Raw genomic sequence first — 23,359 nt, forward strand, 5'->3', positions numbered from 1 at the left:
TTTTAATTACATGTAAGACTTCCTTTTTTCATTTAAAGCTCCCCTTGTGGGGTAACCCCGGGTTACCGGGAATATTTAATGATGGATTCGGGGTCGTTTGGGCCAACTTGGGTATTAATTTTTTGGGGGACCTCTATGGTACTCAAGGATTTTTAGATTTCACAACGCTTAAACTTCTCTTTAATCTAACTGAAGCTATGCGATTTAAATACATGCAAATCCGAGACTATCTGGTTTGCAAGATGAAAATCAACCAAATTTCGGATTCAGATTTATGGACGTGCTTCTACTTGGAAAATCAGAAATCACTAATTAGCAGGGGTTACAAATGTTTAAATAACTTTAAAGAGGATAACTGTCCAAAAATTGCCCTGAAATGGACAATTAGATTAGGAACTAACATCACCTCTAACAAAGTCTCGGCTTCACTTTGCAATATTAACAAAGTGGTACAATCTTCGAGCCTAAGGATTCAGCTATATAAAACAATTTGCCTTTTATACTATACCCCGCTAAGAATATCCAACTGGTCCCAAAATTCTCCACCAAGTGAACGTTCTAAGTGCCCCAAATTCGATCTTGACATTACACATATACTTTTCTCATGCCCAGCCCTGTCTGAGTTCTGGGCTGGATTTGAAAATATCTTATCGCAAAAACAAATCGTCTTTTGTTCTCTCTCGCCTCTGTCTGTATTATTAGACATACAAGCTTCGAATTGCCCACATAAAGATCTATTAACAAGATTATTTTCATGTGCTAGATTGACTATTGCTAGGGCTTGGATATCTCAGAAACCTCCACATATTCTGGAATGGTGGTCCTTGATCAATGAAATTTACACTATGGAACGTGCTATTGCCAAAATAAAGGCATTGAAATCAATGAAAAAATTTGATAGAATATGGGGAACTTTTCTTTAATTTTTCTTTTTACGTCTCTAATGTTTATCTATTTGTAAGGACTACTTGATATCAAATGTATATGCTATTATCAGCTAATCCTAAAAAGCTTGTGTATGATCTTTTCTTTCTGATTTACTTGTGTTGTCAATAAAAGTACTTATAAAATAAAAAAAAAGTAATCAAGCTATCCTGGCTGAAGAGGGGTGAAACCCCGAAACCGGTCCTAGGATGCTTGTTTCCAGTCCAGGGAGGACCTGGCTTGGCAGTTCGGGCTGGACTGTTCCCATGAGGCACAGGATCAAGACTGATTTGCATATGGCTGGGTTCAAACTGGGAAGGCATGGTGAGCAAAAAAACAATGGCTTTAGACCCATATCTCTGTACTGGTGTGAATGTATGACACTGTTCTGCATTCTGTCCATCAACTGTTTTTGCAAAATGCATTGGGGACACAACATAAGGTACATGACACAGTAAATCATTGTGCAACAAAAACGAAGCACGTGCGATTTAAAATGGTCAACTTCTCAGGCTTTTTTTAAAAGGATTGTAAAATTCAACTATGTTTGGATTGACTCAAATATGATGAAAAAATGACAAAATAAAGATCTTCTTGTGAAAATTTAGAAAAATCTTGGTTTTCAAACTGGTACAAGCATCGGCGGACAGCAATAATTTACAGTGCATTTTGGGACTATTTGTATGGATGCGGAAATAGACGTGTGTGCATTATGTCCATGTTCTAGGACGGACTGCATATTAAGACAGCACGTCTATAATCGGATTACGCTTCATCAACTTTTCTCTGTTGTTGGATTAGCGTACTTAGTATAATTGAGAAACAACTTATCATTTGAGGAGGGCCCAAGACCCCTACCATGTCCTACTTGCTGCAATACCACATGGTGGTGGTGTTGTCTGTGAGGACCTGCACTAGCCTCACCTTGACGGATGGCAAGCAGGCTCTACACGCCAAGTGAATGGCCCACAACTCCAGAAAGTAGATGCGGGAGCAGGTCTCTGCCAGAGACCAGAATACTCTGATTATGACATCTTCCTGATGGAGTTCCCAACCCAGTAGCGAGGTGTCTGTCGGAGGAGACAGGGAAATGAAATAGGTGCCATGTATGTCCAACACCACCATCCAGTCTCCCGGATCCAGTTCTAGTAAACGGGGGCATGAGCATCTTGAATTTGTCCTTCCATAGGAAGTTAATGAGAGGTCAAAAATCTAAAAGAGGGCGAAGGCCTCTGCCCTCTTTTGGTGCTGAGAAATAAGGGGATAACACCCAGTTCTGATCTTCAAGGTTGACTACCTTTCCATGGCTCCTTTCTCCAAAAGAGCCTGAACATCCTGCAGTAAAATGGACAAAATGGTCCTCCAAAAGCCTCTTTAAAATGGGTGGAAGATGCAGCAGGGAAGAAAGGAAAAGCAAGGCGAAGCTCCATTGCATTATCCGAGGGACCCACATGTCTGATGTTATGGCTGGTCACCCATCAAGAAAATGACTAATCCTGCCTCCCCTGGGGTGGTCATTTGCCGCTACGGGTGAACTAAAGCTGCCTGGAGGCTGCCGAAGGAGGGGCTGGGCAGTTTGCTGTCCCTGCAAGCTGGGATGCTGAATGCTGGATCCACTAATCAAACTCTAAAATAGCTGGGTGCCTGTTGTTCTTGGGCCTTGATGCTGCCTAAATGCAAAACCCCTAGCAATGCCTTCAAAGGAAGGGAATTGTTGTGGATCCTGCCTTGAGGGTGTAGAGGGACGAGAGAGCGTGGGGTGGCTCTACTTGAGGACAGTCTGACTTCTTGCCAAAAAGTCTAGACATGCCGAAAGGCATATCTACAAGCGGCACTTGAATGTTAACCAAAACTCCTGTGGATCTCATTCTTGCATGGCATTGGGAGAACCATGTTATAGCAGGTGATCCTGCCTAAACAGTTGGATGTGTCCAGGCTGCACTATGACATGCTTGGCCGCATCCTGGCCTTGTTGAATGGTCTGTGCCAAGTTGGCGCCAAATTCTTCTTGGATGGCTGGCAAGATGTCAATGACCCAGTCCCATGATGCACAGGAGACATTCCCAGCAAACAGCTGTGTTGGCTGATCTGAGGGCAAGGCTAGATGAAGAAAACAACCTCTTCCCAAATTCCGCAATACTTTTTGATTCTCTACCTGGGGTGGGAGGGCGGTAGGGGAAATAGTAAGAAAAGAATTGGGGTAAACCCTGCTAGTAGAGTTCTGTACCACCAGGCTCTCAGGAGTAGCATGATGCATCAGGACAGCAGTGCCACATGGAGCAGGTCTGTAACAACGTGCTACCTGCCCGCTCACAGGTGGGCAGGTGTTGGGTTAACCTCTAGCATAGAATTTGAGTCATTTGCATGCTAACATCAGTTGATGGACTTAAGTATTTTAAAAAGTCTTGAAGTCGGTTCAATTTATATATCTTTATTGTTATTATTATGCAATCGAAACATAGTGAAATCTGTCCAGTACAGCCAAATTTGACAGCCGACAGATTAAATTAACATTTTTGGCTATGTTTCTTTTGATTAACATGGACAATATAGATTTGAAAATCAAACCAACTTCAAGACTTTTTGAAATACTTTCACCTATGGACTGTGTTAGCCTGAAAAGGACTCCAATTATGTGAGAGATTACGGAGTGCACGCAAATTGGTATAATACTTTTGTGAGGATGTTGCTTTTACCTCAATGGAAGGAAACTGGGAATCCAAGACTTTAGACGCTCATCTAATGCAATGGCAAATGAAGCGGACTCTTAAATGGAAGGGTTAAAGGGAGAACCCAGTCCTATGTCAGGGGAAGTGCCCAGCACACTGGCCTCTTGTAAGAACGGATAAAAATTATCATATTGTGGGGAGAATTTGTCTCCACCATCGCCAAAGGCGGTTGGCTGTGGTCAGAATCAGATCAAAGCAGTGGCAAGAACTGGCACAGAGTGGAGTCTGCTCTGAAGCAAGTTCATGAGGTTCAGAGAACGGACCCACTGATGGACTTGATGTCTCTGTGGATACATGGATCCAAAGGCGAGCCAACGGGAGCCAGTAGGATGCGGAGCATAGCCTCCTTTACAGACTCAATCTGTTGTGGCATTGTCGATGGACCGGGAATTTGAGATGCATTTAGATCAGCTGTGGAATATGTTCTTAGGTACGAGACCAAGCATGAGATGAGGGGTACCTTAATGTACAAGTGACTTCGCAGAGAGTGGCAAGGCTGGGACGGATGGGCCTGCTTGGATTTCTTGTGCCTCTTTTTGGATTTGGACTTACACAAAATCTTGAACTGTAATTGCAACCTGTCACAGGACTGCCCCTCAGAGTGAGAACAGGTCCATGTACTTGACTTTCAGCAGGAGCGAGCTTTACGTGATATCAGAGGTGCTCAGTGAGATGCAGCTTGGCGCTGCATTCTTGATTCGCCTTTGGATGCCTCATGGAACACTCCTCACACAACTTGAAGTCGTGGCTCGAAACCAAACACCAAGAGACCGACCTCCTGGGGTTCTGTCACAGACATTAGAGGCCTTTTTCTTAAACTAAAATGACCTGGACCACAAGCAGCATCCTCATAAGGTGCAGGCAAGCAGACTCCCTAGGGGGATACCTTGTACCCCACTGCTACAAGTGCACATACTATTGGATGTTTCGGAGAAGAGCAACGGTTTGTCTTTTGGCACTCAGTCTGAACTAGTATGTGGCTGCAAATGTTGTGGCCGAAGTCTGCCACACTGTGGCAATCTGATTTTAACATCGCTCTGACATGCTTATGTAAATGAATGACTCAGAGGTGACACACACTTAAAAGACAATCTTTAGTCACTCAAGATTGCACACTAAACCATTCAGGACTAGTTTGGTTCAACTAAAAGGAGATGCTTCACTCTTAATTTACATTCAGAATTACATCTACATTTACTTCCTAGACTGAGGGTTCAAGTGGACACTTAGGGAAGAAATCGAGATGAGAGAAACTCATATCGCTGCAAGAACACGCTATGCTGGGAAAAATAAAACCAATGCAATGAGAATGGACCTGTTGCAAGACCATGGCTTACCTATTGTTATTTTTATTGTGACAAATAATGTTGGGACGAAAACCATCGGTAGGGCTGAACTGCCCCCAGACGGAGCCACCCGACAAGAACAAGGAAGGCACTCACAGGAGACACAGCCTCCCACCGGGAGGCGAGTACCGAAGACCAACCCGATGGTCCTCGCAGAATAGGGGAGGAAGGGCGGGCCGTGAAGGAATCTTGAGGCTAGAATTGTCTCTACCAGATACATCGTTACCGAAGGTAAGTAACTCGTACATCTGATAGAGACTACTAGCCGCAGATTCCTTCACGTAGAATTGATACCCTAGCCATACCCCCTGGAGGGTCTGCGAAAGGACCCCACCAGCCAATGCACAACAGAGGGCCCCACAGGGGACCAGATCTGTGGACCAGGTAGAACCTCGCCCCTGCTAGACCAAGGGAACCCCCACCGACCCCAAGGGGATGTAGGAGGGAAAGAAGGCTGAAGAGGCTCGGACACTCACAGCACAGGAACCAAGGGCAAGGACGGAGAAGCCGAAGCACCCCACTCCCACCCAAGGCAACATAGCTTTCGCCCAATGCCAAGACAGGAAAAGCAGAAGAAGAAGCCTAGAGGGCCCAAGGAAATAAGGGAAAAGAAGGCAAACCCACTCCAGATGGAGAGCAGCCTGCCAGTCAGAACAGCCCGAGGCCCCTGAAAGGCCGAATAGGCGACTCCTGGCAAGGGAGAACACAGGATCATTCCAGACCTCAGGACAGGTGCAGGGAGAGGAAGAGATGCCTAGGCACACCACTACGAGTGGTCGCGCACAGGATCTCAGGAAGCAAAAGCAACCTACCTAAACGCCATGGAGAACAGGCACCCGAAGGCGACCAGAACCCTCTAGCAGAGCGCAAGCTATATGACAGCTACCACTACCCCACATAGGGTACGTTAAGTCCTAAGATATGGGAACCCTCTTTGGAAGAACTTCCACAGCAGAGGAAAAACAAAAGAGCCATAGGGGAAAAAAACACCCCCCGCTGAAGGCTTGATAAGCAGCCCAAGCAAAGCAGAAGGCCCAATCTCAGGGGCCAAGTCTGTGCAACAACTCCTGCAGAACTCACACACAATCAACACAAGACCCGTCCAGCAGCCAACAATGCCAAAGTCCCAAGGAAGGATGTAAATGGCCAGAAGACACACTCCACAGCCAGAACAACCGGCCTAAGAAGGCCCAGAATTAACCCAACTCAGAAGTCACTGAGGAGGGGACGGAGCCCCGCCAAGAGCCTTTGGATGGCGGAGTCGGCCGGGGCATGGAACAACAGGCTGCCATCAAACGGAAGGTCGATGAGGCGCTCCCGAATATTCTCAGGGAATACTCCATCCCGAAGCCAAGCATGGCGACAGAGAGCGACTGAGGAAGCCATGGCCCAGCCCAGCACCTCTGAGATGTCCAGAGCGGAGCGGAGAATAAACGCCGCAAGCTCCCGGCTATCCAATGCATGATGCCGTAAGTCCACCTGACCAGACTCCTGGGAAGCTGCAGATCCCAGAGACTCAGCCGAGTCCCACAAACGCCGGAAGGTGCCGGTGCAGAAGATGCTGAGGCACAGAGTCCCCTGAGGCAGGACGCCTCCAAGCCCCCGTCAAGGAAGAAAGGAGCAAACCTTCAAAGGGAAGTAAGACTGCCCTCCCACCAGAGCTCTGGTGGAGGACCTCCAATAGATGGTCCGCCGGAAAGTGAGCCACCGTGTCACCTATGCGCAGGATGACCACAGCCGTGGACACCGCGTGAGCTAAGGCCGCACCCGCCTCATTAGGGCCTCGCGGTGGAGAAAGTAGCTCCTCCGTGGGCGACGGCTGCAAACTAAAGCGGCCGTCCCCGAGGCCAAGCGGGGTGGGCAAGAGCCAGACCTGGAAGTCAGAAGGAGCCGAAGAAGGAGGGACCTGCTGCTCTTCCGACGAACACCTCTGCCTCAGGAAGGGCGGGGAGCCGCCCTTCGATGCCGATGAGACAGACACCATAAGGCGACCAGTCTCCGTGGAGGACGACACCAATATACAGCCTGCCTCCGGAAAAGAAGGAGCGTCTGAAGACGAATCCGGGGTACGACTCCTGCGCGGAGAAGTAGAGTCCGCTGCTTGAGTCAGGACGTCGGCACCATCCGGCGTCACCGGACAAGGTACCTCCAAGTCACCCCGCACCGGAGACCGGAGCAGAGACCAGAGTAGAGCTGGAGCCGTACCGGCTCCGGGGTCGTGCCGGAATGACGCCGACCAGACCCCCGCCGAGGCAGCCTCCTGTGTGGGGGAACAAGACGGGCCTGGGGAGTGGCACGAAGCCCTCCGCGGCCCAGAATGAGGCGAAGATCGCTCGGCAACCCATGTGTCGGCGCCACGGACGATGCAACCTCCGACAAGGCAGCCGCCTCTGGGGAGGGATGAGAGGGGCCCTGAGAGGGACGAGGGGTCCTCCTTTGGCCTCGACCCGGAGCGAGACGAGGAGGGTCCATCGACCCCTGTGACTCTGCACGGTCCAGCTGCTGCCGGCGCCGTAGCGGCGTCACCTCTGCCTCAGACAGGACCACCTTGTCAAAGGACCGAGGGGGGCTCGGGGATGCGACCTGAGCCCCGGCGACCTCCCGCGACACCACAGGGACTCCCGCGGGAGTTTGCGGTGAGGCAGAGACGCCGTGGTCTGAAGGAGGTGCCCCAGAGAAGCCGCACCCTAGCAACACCACATCCTCCAAGCCTGGATCCGAACCATTCGGCGCCGGGGCCGGAGCCACCGGTGGTGCGTCGGAGGGCCATGCGCAGGGCGAGGGATCCTCCAACGCCCCAGGAGGGGAAGGAGGAGGAGACGCCAACGAGGCCTGCAAAGCCGCCGCGTATGTCTCCATTTGGACTCTCGACGCCCCCAACACCGGGAAACGGTGGTTAGGACGACACGTGGGGCCGCATTACCCGCGGAGAGTCCACGCCCCCGGAAGGCCGGAAACCAGCCCCCGGGGACAAACTGCGACACTTACCCACTGGGGAGCGACGCTCAAGTGACATCGGAGAAGGGCAAGGACGACGACCACGGCCATATGTGAAGCCGCCCGCCGAAGCGGACCGAGTGGAGGACGTCGACCTGGAGAGACGCGCCGAGAGAAATTTCATCCAGCGCTCACGCCGCGACTTCGGCTTCAACAGTTGGCACGCCACACAATCTGTGGTGCCGTTATCCTCCCCCAAACACCACATACAAATGAGGTGAGAGTCTGTCGCTGACATAAGACGCCCACAAACCGTGCAAGTTTTGAAGCCCAAAGGCACTCGCACACTGTTCCACCAAAAAGAAATGTAAGAAAAAAGGGGCCCTAACAGGCCCATAGCAAGGATTGGATCTGCGTTGCACGCGGAAAAGGAAAAATCTGACGTGGGCGCGCCGGTGCGGGTCTTATGTGACCTCGCTGACGTCACGTACGCGGACAACACCTGGGCGGAGTCGCGCCGCCCACGGCGCGCAGGGATGCTGTGGCAAAAAAGTTTCCGGATCCAGTCTCACGCCTGGGGATAATTCTACGTGAAGGAATCTGCGGCTAGTAGTCTCTATCAGATATGGGTGAATGGTGGTGTTCACTGGCATGCTCTGGGTATGGATACATAATCTGGCCAGTAACAAGCGACTGGGCCAGCAGGCCAAGAAAAGGTCAGTGATCACATTCAATTCCTGGCCATAACTGTTAAGGTAGAAAAATAAATACCAAGGCCTTGTTACAATTTTTTACTGTAGCAAAAGTGATGGGATTATATTATATTACTTTACCACACCTCTAGCATTTTGTATCTGATGCTGGATAACAAGATTTAGTTTAAGCTCACACAAGTTCTTCTGTTTCAAGGCTGTAATCTGAACACTCTTCCCTAACCAAAGATTGTGTGTTCCGGCCCAAATAAACAAGTTACTTACCTTTGGTAATGATCTTTCTAGTAGAAATGCTATGTACTTGCAGATTCCTCACAGCTTGAATCTCCTTCAGGCACCAGATCAGACCCGAAAAGCTGAATTACCTGTCCTGTGCTGATAGGTGGTGCTTCGTCTCAGACGCGGGTTCAAATCCACACAGGGGGTGCCATCTCGGCGACTGATGTCAGTTCACCATCATTTTGTCTACCAGTGGAATGTGTCCTGGCACGATGGCGGATGACAGTTAAGTCAATGGATCGTGCAGCCAAATCGACTGTATGCAAGTCAGAGTAATAGTTCTGTTTGGCCACATCTTGCCCATGGTACACAACTTCTGCAAAACAGTCACAAAAGTGGTCAGGGAGATTTGGGATTGCTATTTGTGACATTTCCCACAGGGCTAGAGAGCAAGACATTTGTGGAGTGAAGAGAAAGTCTCCTTGAAAAGAAAGGAAAATGCTACTTTCCGGAATGCATCTGTTCTTGGCATGTGGAGCTGCAGATTCGTATACTTTTGCATAGATTGCAATCTGGTGTTGGGCTCGGATGTTTGCAGTTTGTTTTTGTCCTGGAAGAAGTCTTTGTAGTCACGAGGTAGGTGACTCCTCCCTAGGACGATAGTGCGCATGGACATCGGCTCCATCCTTAGATTGTTTTTGCCATGAAGGGTTACGATGGAGTAGTAAGAAGTAGAAAGAGATGTTCATGTGTAATGTATCTAAGTAAGACAGTACTGGAACAGAAAGAGGTATCCAGGCAGGTGGGTGGACGTATACGAATCTGCAGCTCTACAGGCCAAGAACAGATGCATACTGGTAAGTAGCATTTTCCGTTCAAGGCATACGAGTTGCAGATTCTATAGTTTTGCATAGACTGTACAGCAGTTCCCCCCCCTTATCGGTGGCTACCTCTATCTGTTGCAGTGGTTTGAAAAAGTGTTCTTAATACAGCCTGGCCCTCACTAGCTTGTTGTTTTGCCTGCACATCTACACAATAGTGTTTTGCGAAGTTGTGTGGTGTAGCCCAAGTTGCTGCTTTGCAGATGTCATCTAGGGGAATGTTCCCTAAGAATGTCATGGAAGCCCCTAGTTTGCGTATGGAATGAGCTCTAGGGGGAATGGTTAGTGTGCGTTTGGCTTTGAAATAGCATTTTTTGATGCATTTAACAATCCACCTTGCAATTCCTGCCTTTGAGATGGGATTGCCTTTATGAGGTGGGGAGAAAGCCAGAAAGAGTTGTTTGGTCCTTCTAAAGGATTTTGTCCTTTCAATGTAGGGACCACATTTAGGTCTCCCGACTGGAGAGGGTGGGACTCTGGGTGGGATTATTCTTTTAAGTCCTTCCATAAAAGCTTTGATAGCGGGCACTTGAAAAAAAGACAAATGTTGTCTGTTTTGGAGATAGGCTGCTATGGCAACTAGATGTAGCCTAATAGATGATTATGCTAGGTTACATTGTTGTAGAGGCAAGAGGTAGCAGATAATGTTCTGGATAGAAGCATTTAGTGGATTGATTTTGTTGTTTGTGCAATAAATGGCAAATCGTTTCCATTTTGCTGCATAGCATGCTCTGGTGGTAGGGCATCTAGCTTCTTTAATGATATTCATACAGTCTGGCGGAAGATTTAGGTAGCCGAACTCTAAGACCTCAGGAGCCAGATCGCAAGGTTTAGTTGATTGGGATCTGGATGTGTATCTCTCCATGGTTTTGAGTGAGAAGCTTGGGTGAGGGACGTAGTTTTTGATGAGGCACTACTGATAGCTCTAATTGAGTTGTGAACCATGGTTGTCATGCCCATGTTGGGGCAACCAAGATCAATGTGAGGGAATGCTGTTGGAGTTTCCGAACCACTAACGTAATGAGTGGGAGAGGCAGAAAAGCGTAAGCAAATTTGCCTGACCAGTTCATCCATAGCGCATTGCCTTTGGACAATGGGTGTGGATACCTGGACGCGAAGGTTGGGCATTTTGCGTTTTGGTGTGTGGCGAACAGATCTATTTCATGGTGGCCCCACATGCGAAAGAATGGAAGAAGAACTGGAGGATGAAGTTCCCATTCGTGGATCTGCTGTGTCTGACGACTGAGCAGATCTGCTATTTAATTGTGTAAACCTAGGAGGAGTTCTGCAAGGAGATGTACGTTTTGCGGAATGGCCCATCTCCATATGCTCTGAGCTAGGTGTGCAAGCTGCAGAGAGTGTGTTCCCCCCTGTTTCTGTATGTAGTACATTGCTGTCATGTTTGTACGGACCAGGACAGCTTTGCCTAGGCGGTGGAGTTGAAAAGATTTTTAACGCGAGGAAGTTGGCTAACAATTCCAGGTAGTTTATGTGGAATTGTGTTTGTTGGGGGGTCCATATGCCCTGGATGGTATGGATTTGAATATGAGCTCCCCAGCCGGTGAGCGATGCGTTTGCCGTTAGCACGGTCTGTGGAACCGGGAAAAGGAACGGCCGCCCTTTGGAAAGATTTTGTGTGTTCCACCACTGCAGAGAGCAATGGGTGCGGTCGTCCACCAAAACCAGATCTGTTAGCGGACCTTGAGCCTGGTTCCACTGACGCGCTAAACATTACTGTAGTGGACACAATTGGAGTCTTAAATAAGGGACGAGGAGAATGCAGGAGGCCATCACCCCGGTTAACTGCATGAACACTTGCGCTGGTAGTGAGTTTTGAGGCAGAAATTTTGGGATTAGAGCCTGTATGGCGCTTATCCTGAGAGGATTGGGGTATGCTAGAACTTTTGAAGTGTCTATTGTAGCCCCTAGGTATTGTTGTATGTTGGACGGTTGAAGATGGGATTTGGCTAGATTTATTGTGAATCCCAAGCTGTGAAGCAGTTGAATTGTCTTGCTTGTGTGTTGCACACAGTTGCTGTGTGATTTGGCTTTTATGAGCCAGTCATCCAGATAAGGGAAGACATGAATGTGCTGTCTTCTTAAGTGGGCTGCAACTACTGCGCGGCATTTGGTGAAGACTCTGGGTGCTGTAGTGACCCCGAACGGGAGGACTTTGAATTGGTAGTGTTGACCATCTACCACAAATCTGAGATATTTCCTGTGAGCGGGGTGAATGGGAATATAAAAGTAGGTGTCCTTTAGATCCAGAGTGGAGAGAAAGTCGCCCTGTTGAAGTAGTGGAAGCACCTGTTAGAGAGTGACCATGTGGAAGTGGTCTGACTGAATGAAGAGGTTTAGTGGCCTGAGGCCCAGTATGGGCCTGAGAGATCTGTCCTTTTTTGGAATTAGGAAGTAGAGGGAGTAAATCCCTGTGCCTTGATGAGGCAAGGGAACTGGTTCTATTGCATGTTTTTGTAATAGAGAGAGAACCTCTTGTTTGAGAAGTGTTAGATGTTCTAAGGACATCTGGTGTTGTCCGGGAGGAATGTTTAGGGGGGTAGAAGTGAGTTCCGGGCAATAACCATACTGAATAATTGGTCTTACCCACTTGTCTGTTGTGATGGCATTCCAGACAGGTAGGAACTGTGAAAGACGTCCCCCGACAGGAGTGGGATAATCGGGGGGATTGAGAGTGGAGGAAAGTCACTGTTAAGTGGTAGGGTTGCCGCAACCTCTTCACTTATTATTGTTGCCTCTGTATCCTCTGCGATAGTATCCTTTGGGGGATGTTTGAGTGGGGCTTTTGTAGGAGGAAGAGGGCTGTTCTGAACCCGTGGTTTTTGAGCCGGCTCTGTAGAAAGAGCGGCGAAAAGAGCCTCTAGGGGAAGGGAACAGCAAGGCCCCCCCCCCCCCCCCCACAGACTTAGCAGTCTCGGCGTCCTTCATCTTTTCTAGGGATGTGTCAACTGTTGGCCCGAAAAAATGCTCCTGATCAAACAGCTGGTTTAAAATAGCAGTCTCAACCTCTTGCTCGAATCCGGAGCCAGACGTGTCTGCGCAACAAGACGCTAGTATTGATTGCTCGAGATGCGATATCGGCTGCATCCAATGCACATTTTATTGAGGTGTTGGCAATTAATTTGCCCTCTTGGATAAGGTCGTTGGCCTTTTGCTTGTACTGGTCAGGAAGGTGTTCCATGAGCTTTTCAAGCTTGCCGTAGTTGGCTCTGTCGTATCTGGCCAATAAAGCTTGGGCATTGGCGATACGCCAATGGTTTGCAGCCTGTGACGTGATACGTTTCCCTGATGCGTCAATTAATTTGGATTCCTTTTCAGGAGGTGGGTGTCGCCTGTACCCTGTGAGTTTGCCAGCTTGCGTGCATTAGTTACAACAAGGGAATCCAAGGGGATCTGACCTGTAATATAAACTTGTTCATTAGGAGCTGCCTTGTATTTTTTTATCCACCCTGGGGTTGAGAACCCTGGCTCTGACTGGGTTTTTAAAAACTTCTAGGCATGTTTCATCAAGCCTATTAACATTGGTAGGGTGCTTGTTGCTTTTTGCGAGGGTGCCAAGGTTTCTAGCAAAAAATCTTCTTCTAGGGGGTCGGAGTGTAAGGGGACTCCATGGTATTGGGCAGCTCTGGTGAATAGTTGCGCGAACCCGGAGTGGTCATCTGGTGGTTTCGGCTAAGATGGATAGACATCCGGGTCATTATGTGGGTCGGGGTCTGTATTGCAGTCCTCCCAAGGGTCTACGTTATGTGGGATGGTATGTGAATCATCATCCCCCTGTGGATCTGTATCCACACCTACGTCATCCTCAGTATCTGATGTGTGAGGTGAAACTATAGGTTGTGGGGAGTGTAGCGGAGAAATCAATAAGTGTGGATTAACTGGAGGAGGAGAAGGAGGTGGGGAAGTGTTAGTGCCCATGTCCTATCTCTTGGGAGGTATTGAAGGGTCCTCTGAAGTGTCCAGTTTCCTCTTTTTTGGAGGCTTGGCGACTAGTTTGCTCGTGTTTTGGGTCCGAAAAATCAGGCCGAGTGGGCAAAATGTCTTTGTTGGGTGCCGAAGATTTCGGAACCGAGCCTTCCTTGGACAGAGTCTGTGAATGTTTTTTGTGCTCCGAGGCTTTTTTGGGCTCCGACTACATTTTTGAGTCCGAAGCCTTTTTCGGCTCCGAAGATTTCTTCGGTTCCGAGTCTTTGGTATACGTCGACGCCGAGAGCTTCAACGTCGACGAAGAGTCTTTGCCTTGTGGCTTTTGTGCCGGGGAGGACTTCCCTTCGCCAGAATGGGGTTGACTCGAGCCCGAGTCAGAAGGCTTATGTTTCGGTTTCATAGACGGGCCCAAGGGCGGGGCGTCTGAAGTATGTTGTCAGTGTCGATCCGAGCCGGAGGGTGAAGGTGTTACCGGGGCCTTCGGTTTGTTTTTGGGGAGAGGGGTTCGGGACTCACAGACAGCTGAGCCGGGGTGACTGTCATCTCTTCAGCGTTGCAGTCATCAGCTCCAGAGACGTAGATGTCTTCTTTGTCACCCGATTGTTCCGGCTGGATTTCGGGATCTGCTCCGAAGACGTCCGGAATCGAGCTGCTTCCATGAGACATTTCGTGACGTCGAGCCAGACGATCACGGATGGTTTTCTTCGACCTGAACGATGCACAGGCCTTGCAGTTCTTTTCTTCGTGCTCCGGGGAGAGGCAGAGATTGCACACCTCGTGCAAGTCTGTGTGTGGGAACTTAGCACCACACCCGGGGCATTTTTTGAAAGGAGTTCTTTCCATTGACAGCAGGCGTGGTCGGCGCGGAGAGGCCCAAAGGCCGCGCCGAAAATGGAAGCCGAGAAGTTTGTTTTGAAAATGCACGTTGAAAAGGGAAATGCGATCGAGACAATTCCGACGAGTGGAGAGAATTGCACGTCGAAGGGGGATTCGAAACCGATATCGACCCGGAGCGCAGCAATGTACATCTGTAACCGATGGCAGAAAAAACAATCTAAGGATTGAGTAGATGCTTATACACACTATCGTCCTAGGGAGGAGTCACCTACCTCGTGACTACAAAGACTTCTTTCAGGACAAAATCAAACTGCAAACATTCGAGCCCAACACCAGATGGCGATCTTTGCAAAAGTATGCAATCTGCAGCTCATATGCCTCAAACATAATCTTTCTCATTGTCTTAATCCTTCAACTCCCTCTCTGGATTAGGAGAGAGAAGAAGAAACATGAGCAACAAAACTCTCTAGGGAGGAGGGCGCTGTAAAAAATATTGAGTCCCAAGGAGGCAGACGGTGGTGGTGAGCAATATGGCAGATTACCACAGAAGCGGATTCAATACATGAGACCAAGATGGGATCCTTAATGCCTAATTGAAAGGGAGCAATGGCTCAACAGTGGAGGATGCCAGCGTAGGATTTCTGTGAGGAAGCCATCCTTGTTCTCCTCTACATGCAAAGGCGAATTAAGGATTTCTACGGCCTTGCGAAAAAAATCCATGACAGACATCTTCCTCAGTGAGAGGCCACGAAGGACACTTCAGACCCTCTTTATGGAAGGCATCCAGGCAACAGGGGCATCAGTCACCACTATCCATGCCAGTAGTGGAAGAATACCGCATGCATCTCTGCTGTCCTCATGATCATGGTAAACAATACTGTGTATCTGAATGCCTGAACATTCATCAAGAGGCAAAAGCCTTTAAGGGACTCTTCCTCAATCAACTGTTGTACTTTGTGTCAGGATCTGGCCAAAACAGCCTGTGTATTCAGAAAATGCACCACTTTTATTAAAGAATCCTAAGTTTGTGCCATTGGCATTGAAGAGGGCACTGATACTGTCATTGGAGCAACCGGCAAAGCCTTTGTGGGGGCAAATCGCCCCAGTCGTCCCACCCAAACACTCACCCATCATTAATGGATGAAGCAACTAGGGTCATTGACTCAGCAAGATCACTGGGTATAACTCGACAAGAATCTTAACATGCAGAAGCACGTTAGTGCTGCCACCAAAGGAGATAACCTCCAGAGGAACATCTTAAGGATATTAAAACCTTTCCTACCACCCAGGGACTTTAACTCTGCTGTCCAAGACCTAGTGATTTCCAGATTGGACTATGGAAATGCAACCCTAGGCAGCTTGCCCAAATACAAAACGGCCCGTTTAAGGGCCTCCCTCAACTCCGCTCATCATTTGTTAGAAAAGAAACAACCACATCATCCCTGAATTAAAAGCGCTCAACAGGCTCCCAATACGAAGCAAGAATTCAACAGAAAATTGAATGCATGACCTACAAACCCCTACACTTCAATACCCCAAGCTACCTTGCTCAGAAACTTTACCTTTCTGGTGGCTCCAGTTCTTTTAGAAGTGCCAGCACTTTACTGCTCAAACCACAGAGATTCGCTAAAGAAAACCTACAATAGGGCCTTCTCTGGCATCGCACCGAAAATGTGGAACTCCCTCCACCCTGAAACCCGACTAAATCCCTTAACAGCATCATTCAAGAAAGGAGTTAAACTACTACTCATGAACAAATATCTGCCCTAGATCCTGGAACTCTTCTCTTTGAGCATATCAGGACTCAGGATTACTGCTTGCCTGTATACTATTGTAGTTGATTTATCTGTCTTATCATTGAGGTGATCCCAACCTCATCTGGGATCTGCCATATCTTGTACTGTTGCTCGACTACTATAATATTAATACAGATACCCATGAGGGGCTTGTCCATGGTATATAAAACCTTCAAACAACAAGAGGGCTGGTTGGTGCTGGGACAGTTTAAAAAAGTGGATACATGGGGCCGCCTGGAGATAGGGATCAAGCAGTCGTCAGAAGCCCTGTCGACTTTGGGGGACTCACAGTCACACCAGAGAATGGAGCAGAAGAGGGCCAGCACAGCCTGTGTGAAATTCACTATCTGTGCAGACAGCGTCCGGAAATTCTGAAAATGGCTAAAATGGGCTACAGGTCCAGAATAACTGGTAGGGCTGAATCCAGTGCTGGTTGTATCTCTCCTAAATCAGGCTCTGAAAAACACTTTGAAGCTGGAGATAGGGAGCAAAGCCTTTGACTGGAAAACCGACTCACGAGTTTCAGTGACATTGAGAAGGAGAAGAATCCCTCTTATGATGTTTCTTGTGCTTTTTCCTGGAGGACTTGTCTTTACCAGTGGTCTGCCTTGAAGAATACCTAGTTGAAGGTAAGCCGGAGGAGGACCTGGATCTGGAGCAACAGAGGGCCCAGCTTTTGTCTCAAGTCCGCCATAAAGAGCTTTGCCTAATGCTCCTAGATAGGCTTGGATTTTGTTTAGGTCCCAGGCACCTAAGACAAAAAGTCATGAGCAACATCTCTTTGACAGGACAGACATGGTTCAAATGCTGAGCTTTTCAGGAGACTGTTGAAAACATTACAAAAAGACAATTTATGAGGAAATGTTCTGACGAGAGGCCTTCTACAGCCCTGTGATGCTTGATGGCTTCTGGAGCTGAGGCACCACCTATCAGGGCAGGAGAGCTATTTAAATTTTTTGGATCCAATGTGGCACCTGGAGGAGAGCCAAGAAATAAGGGATTGCAGGTAGAAGTATCAATCAGAAACAATGATATGCAAAGCTGGTCTCCTCGAGTAATGAACAGCACCTGCAGACAGTTCAGTATTTTCAGGACTGAGTAGTAGCTAAGGTATTCAGATAGCTTAAGGAGCATGGAAATACATAGATTTGATACAACTAGCAGTGTTGAATGCTACAAGTTGCCTTGCTCATGAGTCAAATTTGCAAGCAGATGAATTCAAGTGATTCTGGGCAGTTAACAGAATAAAGAAAAAGAAAATGAAACCAGTTCTGCAATCTAACGCACCGGATAGATGATGCTACAGAGCCTCTCAAAGATGAAGACTGGCGTTCTGTAATCATCCAGGTTGTACCTCTTAGTGGTTTCAATACAAACTGCCATGAAGGCCTTGGTTTCAGATTCTGTACCTGCAGGGGACAAATTACAAACAGTTAAGAGTTTTGTTTAGGTTAACAATAAACAATTAAAAAGAATTCCAATATCAGTAAAAGTCACCCTCAAAAGATTAAGAAAAAGTTCCTCTTTTATAAAAGTGGCTCCCTAGCACCGGGATTGACAGATGCACATTTAGAACAAGGACTAAGTAAGATATTTATTTTTCGGTTTACAGAAGACAGTGCCTAAAGCTCTGTCTGAACATGCCAGAACTATGTTCCAAATGACAGCGTCCCTTTAAGACGGTGCCAAAGAACTCTTGTAAAGCATAGGTCTCAGAATGTAGTGCACCAATTGTTTAACAATGAGGAACAAGTTACTTACCTCTGGTAATGCTTTGTTCTGGTGGATACTATAGCTACCTGCAGATTCCTCACCTTTTGAATATCCCAGGGGTCAGACTGGATCTGGAAACTTTTCAACAGCTCTCCCATGCCGGTAGGGGATGCCAGCTCCATGAATGGTTTGGACGTGGTTCCCTGTGATGTCACTGAAGCCATAAAATGCCCCCACTGGCGTGCTGACTAATTACCATCCATTTTTTAGGGCGCCTTTTAGGTGAATGGATGAAACCAACATCTTACTGAGCTAGGTGCAGTTTTCAGCAATATGAAGAGTACAAAACAGAACTTTTGGTAGACACCAATACAACGGGGATGTGGGAGGGTCAGTGAGGAATCGGCAGGTAGACATAATATCCAACAGAAAGAGCGCTACTAAGATTTCACACCTTATGAAAAGATTCCCCAAGCAGTCCCATATCTGGTGGTAGGTGCATGGCTGTAAACAGCAAAAAATTCTGAAGAACTGAATGAGTGAAGGGACTATGCCTCCTCACTTCTGAATCTAGACAACAGTGTTTCACAAAAGTGTTAAGGGAGGACCAAGATGCTGCTTTGCAGATATCCACCACAGGCACTCTTGCTAGCACTGAAGATTTGGCTCAGGTACAATAAGGCCCAATAGCAGATATTGATGCACAGGATTATCCATCTTGATAAATGTCCTTTTTTGGACTGGCTTACCTTTCATCTTTCCAACATATCCCACAAAGAGTTGATCATCCAGCCTGAGTACATGTATTCTGTCTGCTTAGAAGCGAACAACTCTATTGGGATTAAGAGGATGAAGTCTTTCCTCCTCATTTGTAGGATGTGGAGGAAGGTAAAATGTCAAAAAGGTTGATGGACTGACCTAAGTGGAAGGGAGAAACCACTTTTGGCAGGAAGCGAGCCTTGGATTGTAATACCAGTTTGTTTAGGGAGAAGGTAAGGTGCGGAAAGGTGGTTAAGCGATAAGACAGCAAACTGGTAATGTTCAGATCTGACCATGAAGTGAAGTAACTTCCTGTGCGACTGCAGAACTGTGATGTGGAAATGAGCATCCTGCAAAGGGGGGGGGGGGGGGGGGGGGGGGAGGGGCGGGAGAGTTGAAGGTGGTGATTGTTTGAAAGGTAGGATACACAGCCTTTCTATAATTTGTAAGACCTAAAGTTCTGAAGTAATGACCCTCCATGCTTGTGGAATGGAGGATACCCATCCTCCAGAGGGAGCGTGTGTTACAAAAAAGGTGAGCTAGGGATGCTTTCTTCTGGTGGCTGAGAAAGAGAAGGGGTGTTACGGGAGTGTAGGGTAGTAGCTAATGGGCTACTTATCCCTGGGGTCACTACACCCCTTATATGACCACTTACTGTGGGAAGTGGGCATAACCCTGTCCCAAAAAATCCTAATCCTACCATCAGCAAAATGGCAGACTTTTAAATGTTATACTCACATCAGGTAGCACACCTTAAGGGTGGAACTAGCCTGTGGTTGGACGCCTCTCTCACTATTTATTTTCCTGCTTGTCCAGGTGCCAAATGGGCCTTGGGCAGTGGTGTTAGAATCCCCCTCACCTCTTAGGGAAGATAGATTTGCATGCAAAAGGATGTGGGCTCTTTGAAGCTCCCTGCCTTGGAATGCTAATTTACAGGTCTTCCAGTTGGAAGGAGGTGTAAACACCTCCTGCCAGAGCAGGATTTGTTCCTGACCTCCTGAGTGTGTAGGATCTCACCCCTGGGGTCAGTAACTCGTCTGTGGTGGCAGGCTGGTCAGAACCAGTCAGCCAGCACACTATTTAGTTGGTAGGTCTTCAAGGGGCACCTCTAAGGTGGCCTCTGGGTGCATGGGGAGAGGAGTTGGCCTAACGGCTAGGGCACTCGACCTCGGACCTGGGGAACTGGGTTCGAGTCTCAGCAGGGACGCTGAACATCCTGTGATTCTGGGCAAATCACTTAATCTCCCAGTGTCTAACAAAAAATTAATGTGTGTCCTCATGTAAAGTAACTGGTGCTATGTAAAGCGCTCTGATACCGGATTGGATTCGGGTCAAGTTTGCGCTATATAAAACTCTGCAACATGTATTATTAAATCCATCACTGGCATCAGTGTGGGTTTATTAATACAAGATGTTTGACACCAAACATCTTTAGGTTCAGTGAAGCCATCATGTAGTTGGGGGAACTGTTTTTTGACCAGTGTCCAGCACATGTACTTAAAATGACTTCTCTGGTCACTTGTACTGGCAGTACTTGAACTGGCCAGCACAGTGGCATATCTGCTCAAGCAGTTATGCCCACACATGTATACCTATACTGCATGCAATTTCTGCAGGAATGGCACACAGGGCTGTATGCCATGTTGTGTTTTGACTTTTGTCTGCACCAAGATACGAAGCCTGGAATGGCAGTTTGCATGGGTTTGGCGAGGGGTCCCTTGGGGTGGCAAAATTCATGCTGCAGCCCTTAGGGACCCTCTTTAGTACTACATGCCCTAGGTACCAATGTTACCATTTACTAGGGACTTACAGAGGGTGCTAAAGATATTGGCAATTGGGTTACAACTGCACAGTTTAGGGAAAGATCTGGCACTGGGGATCTGGTTAGCAGGATCCCAGTGCACTTTCTGTCAAAATTACATAGAATACCAGGCAAAAAGGGGCACTTTCCTACAGTGCCCTAGAGTAACTAACTCGCGCCCTCCCCATGCACGGCTAATTACCTCCCATATTATATCCTTCATGACATGGTCGATGACATCATTGATATCACTGCAAAATCTGAAATGAGATCATTGATGACACCACTGAATGGCGGGAGCATGAGTTATATTTACTGTAGGGCAAAAGTTATAGTTACTTGAGATAACTATAACTAGAGACTTTCAGTGGTTTTGTTTGTTTAAAACAGTGATATATATATATATATATATATATATATCAATAAAAAAAGATGAAAAACGGAGGAGAGTTTCCTGTGTGCTTCTGCAGTTGTCCCTTTGATGAAGAGGCGGAGTGACCTCGAAACGAAAACACGTTGGGAATCATGAGAATGACTGGAGAAGGGGAGTGCAAGCTGTGAGAGGCCAACAAGCTGAATTGCGGGGATGACATGAGTGACCTTCCGAAGCGCAAGAGCTTTTTGGTGGTGAACATATTACACGGCTGCCCTTGGCCGTGGGGAGTGGCACCGCTCTGCTCACAGGTACAATACTGTGAAGCAGAGATGCCTTAATGGAGAACTGATCTTCGTTTTGGGGTACGACGTTCCATTATAATTGTACAGCTTAACTGCCCCGATTCTCCCTTCCTACTAAAGGTTAATAAAAGGACTTTAAATGAAAACTCAGAAGCATGCAACCTACTTAAGGGAGTGTTTCAACTCACCTCATGGAGTACATGTACCATTATGCTTGATGGTGAAAATGACGAACCACTCCCACTGAGGGTGGGGTTTTCAATCAATAAAAAATTATGAAAAACGGAGGAGAGTGTCCTGTGTGCTTCTGCAGTTGTCCCTTTGATGAAGAGGCGGAGTGGCCTCGAAACGCGTCGGGAATCATGATAATGACTAGAGAAGGGGAGTGCAAGCTGTGAGAGGCCAACAAGCTGAATTGCGGGGATGACGCGAGTGACCTTCCGAAGCGCAAAAACTTTTTGGTGGTGAATATATCTATATCTATATATATCCATCCATCCTACCCTCCCTCCCTCCCTCCCTCCCTACCTCCCTCCCTCCATCCATCCCATCACCTACTGGCGTTTGCCAGTAGGTAGTTATAGTTAGGACCATGTTTCTATAGGAAAAGTGTTTTTATTTTGCCAATAACTTTCAATCAATCACTTGTAGAGAGTGGCTAATCACTCCGGGGTGTGCTGGTTGGCAGTGTTTGTCTAAGAGCCAGGTCTTCAGCTCCTACCTGAAGGTGATCAGCGATGGTGCGGTGCCTAGGTGGAGTAGGAGGGCGTTCCAGGATCTGGCAGCGAGATAGGAGAAGGAGCGTCATCCGGTGCGGGAGAGGCAGATTCGAGGAGTGCACACTAGGGAGAGGTGTGCTGAGCTAATGTCTCTTGTGGGTAAGTGGAACATCAGCCGGTGGTTAACGTAGTGTGGTCCGATGTTATAGAGGGCTTTGCATGCTTGGGTGAGGAGTTTGAACTGGCAACTCTTCTGTGCAGGGAGCCAGTGGAGGTCCTTCAGGTGAGTGGAATCCTTTTGAGTAGGTCCTGGGGGAGTCTAGCCACTGAGTTTTGGATGGTTTGGTGTCTTTGCATGAGTTTGGTGGAGGTGCCTGCATACAGTGAGTTGCCGTAGTTGAGAATGCTGGTGATGAGGGCTTGTATGACTGTTTTCCATGTGCTTATGGGGAGCCACCTGTTTTCCGGAGATGCCGAATCCTGTGGAAGCAGGCTGAGGCGACTGTGTTTATCTGGCATTTCACTGGGAGTTTGCTGTCAAGTAAGATGCCTAGGTTGTGCGTGTGCTCTCTGGGTACGGGAGTGGGTCCAAGTTATGAGGGCTACCATGAGTCATTCAACAGGGTGTTGTCTTTGCCGTAGACCAGAACGTCAGTTGTGTCAGTGTTAAGTTTTTGGCAGCTGTCACTCATCCATACTGCAACACTTTGCATGCATTTGTGGAAGTTGTTCTTTGTCGGAGTGGGGTTCACAGATAGTGAGAGGATAAGTTGGATGTTGTCGGGGGAGGAGACGATGGTGATATGGCGTGTTATTTCGATGTCCGGGAGTGGAGTCATGTAGATGTTGAAGAGGGTGTGGCTCAGGGAGGAGCCTTGTGGTACACTGCAGATGTGTTAGAGGGCGGCGGGCGAGGTGAACAGAGTGAGATGAACTTTCAGGGTACATCCTGAGAGGAAGGATTCTATTCACTTGAGTGCATTCCCTGTGATTCCGATCTGTCAAAGGTGTTGAACGAGGGTGTTGGGGGAGACTGTGTCGAAAGCAGAGGAGTATCTAAGAGGATGAGGGCGGTCATCTCTCTTCTGTCGAGTAGTGCTAATATGTTGTCCGTCACTGCTATCAAGACTGTTTCGGTGCTGTGGTCGGCTCTGAACCCAGACTGGGATGCGTCTAGTAGGTTGCGTCTTTCCAGGTAGCTGGTCAGTTGTGTGTTGATGGCTTTCTCCAGGACTTTGGCAGGGAACAGAAGGAGGGAGACCTCTAGCTCTGTAGATCTGTGGGACCCGCTGACAGTTTCTTCAAGAGGGGTCTGACCTCCGCGTGCTTCCAGGCTTCTGGGTAAGTACTGGTGTTGATAGA

General features: G+C 48.0%; 1 protein-coding gene across 14 annotated transcripts in view; it reads right to left on the reverse strand.

Annotated features, from left to right (window-relative positions):
- Nucleotides 1–23,359, reverse strand: part of UBR4 (ubiquitin protein ligase E3 component n-recognin 4) — a 1,980,383-nt gene that overhangs the window by 130,488 nt on the left and 1,826,536 nt on the right. For all 14 annotated transcript variants that reach the window (XM_085609056.1, XM_085609055.1, XM_085609054.1 and 11 more), the window contains one exon: nt 17,615–17,736. In XM_085609056.1, the coding sequence (XP_085465182.1) occupies nt 17,615–17,736 (122 nt within the window). The remainder of the gene's footprint in view (nt 1–17,614; nt 17,737–23,359) is intronic.

The sequence above is a fragment of the Triturus cristatus genome, chromosome 1_2 (assembly GCF_964204655.1).
Source record: "Triturus cristatus chromosome 1_2, aTriCri1.1, whole genome shotgun sequence".
Classification (NCBI taxonomy): Eukaryota; Metazoa; Chordata; class Amphibia; order Caudata; family Salamandridae; genus Triturus; species Triturus cristatus.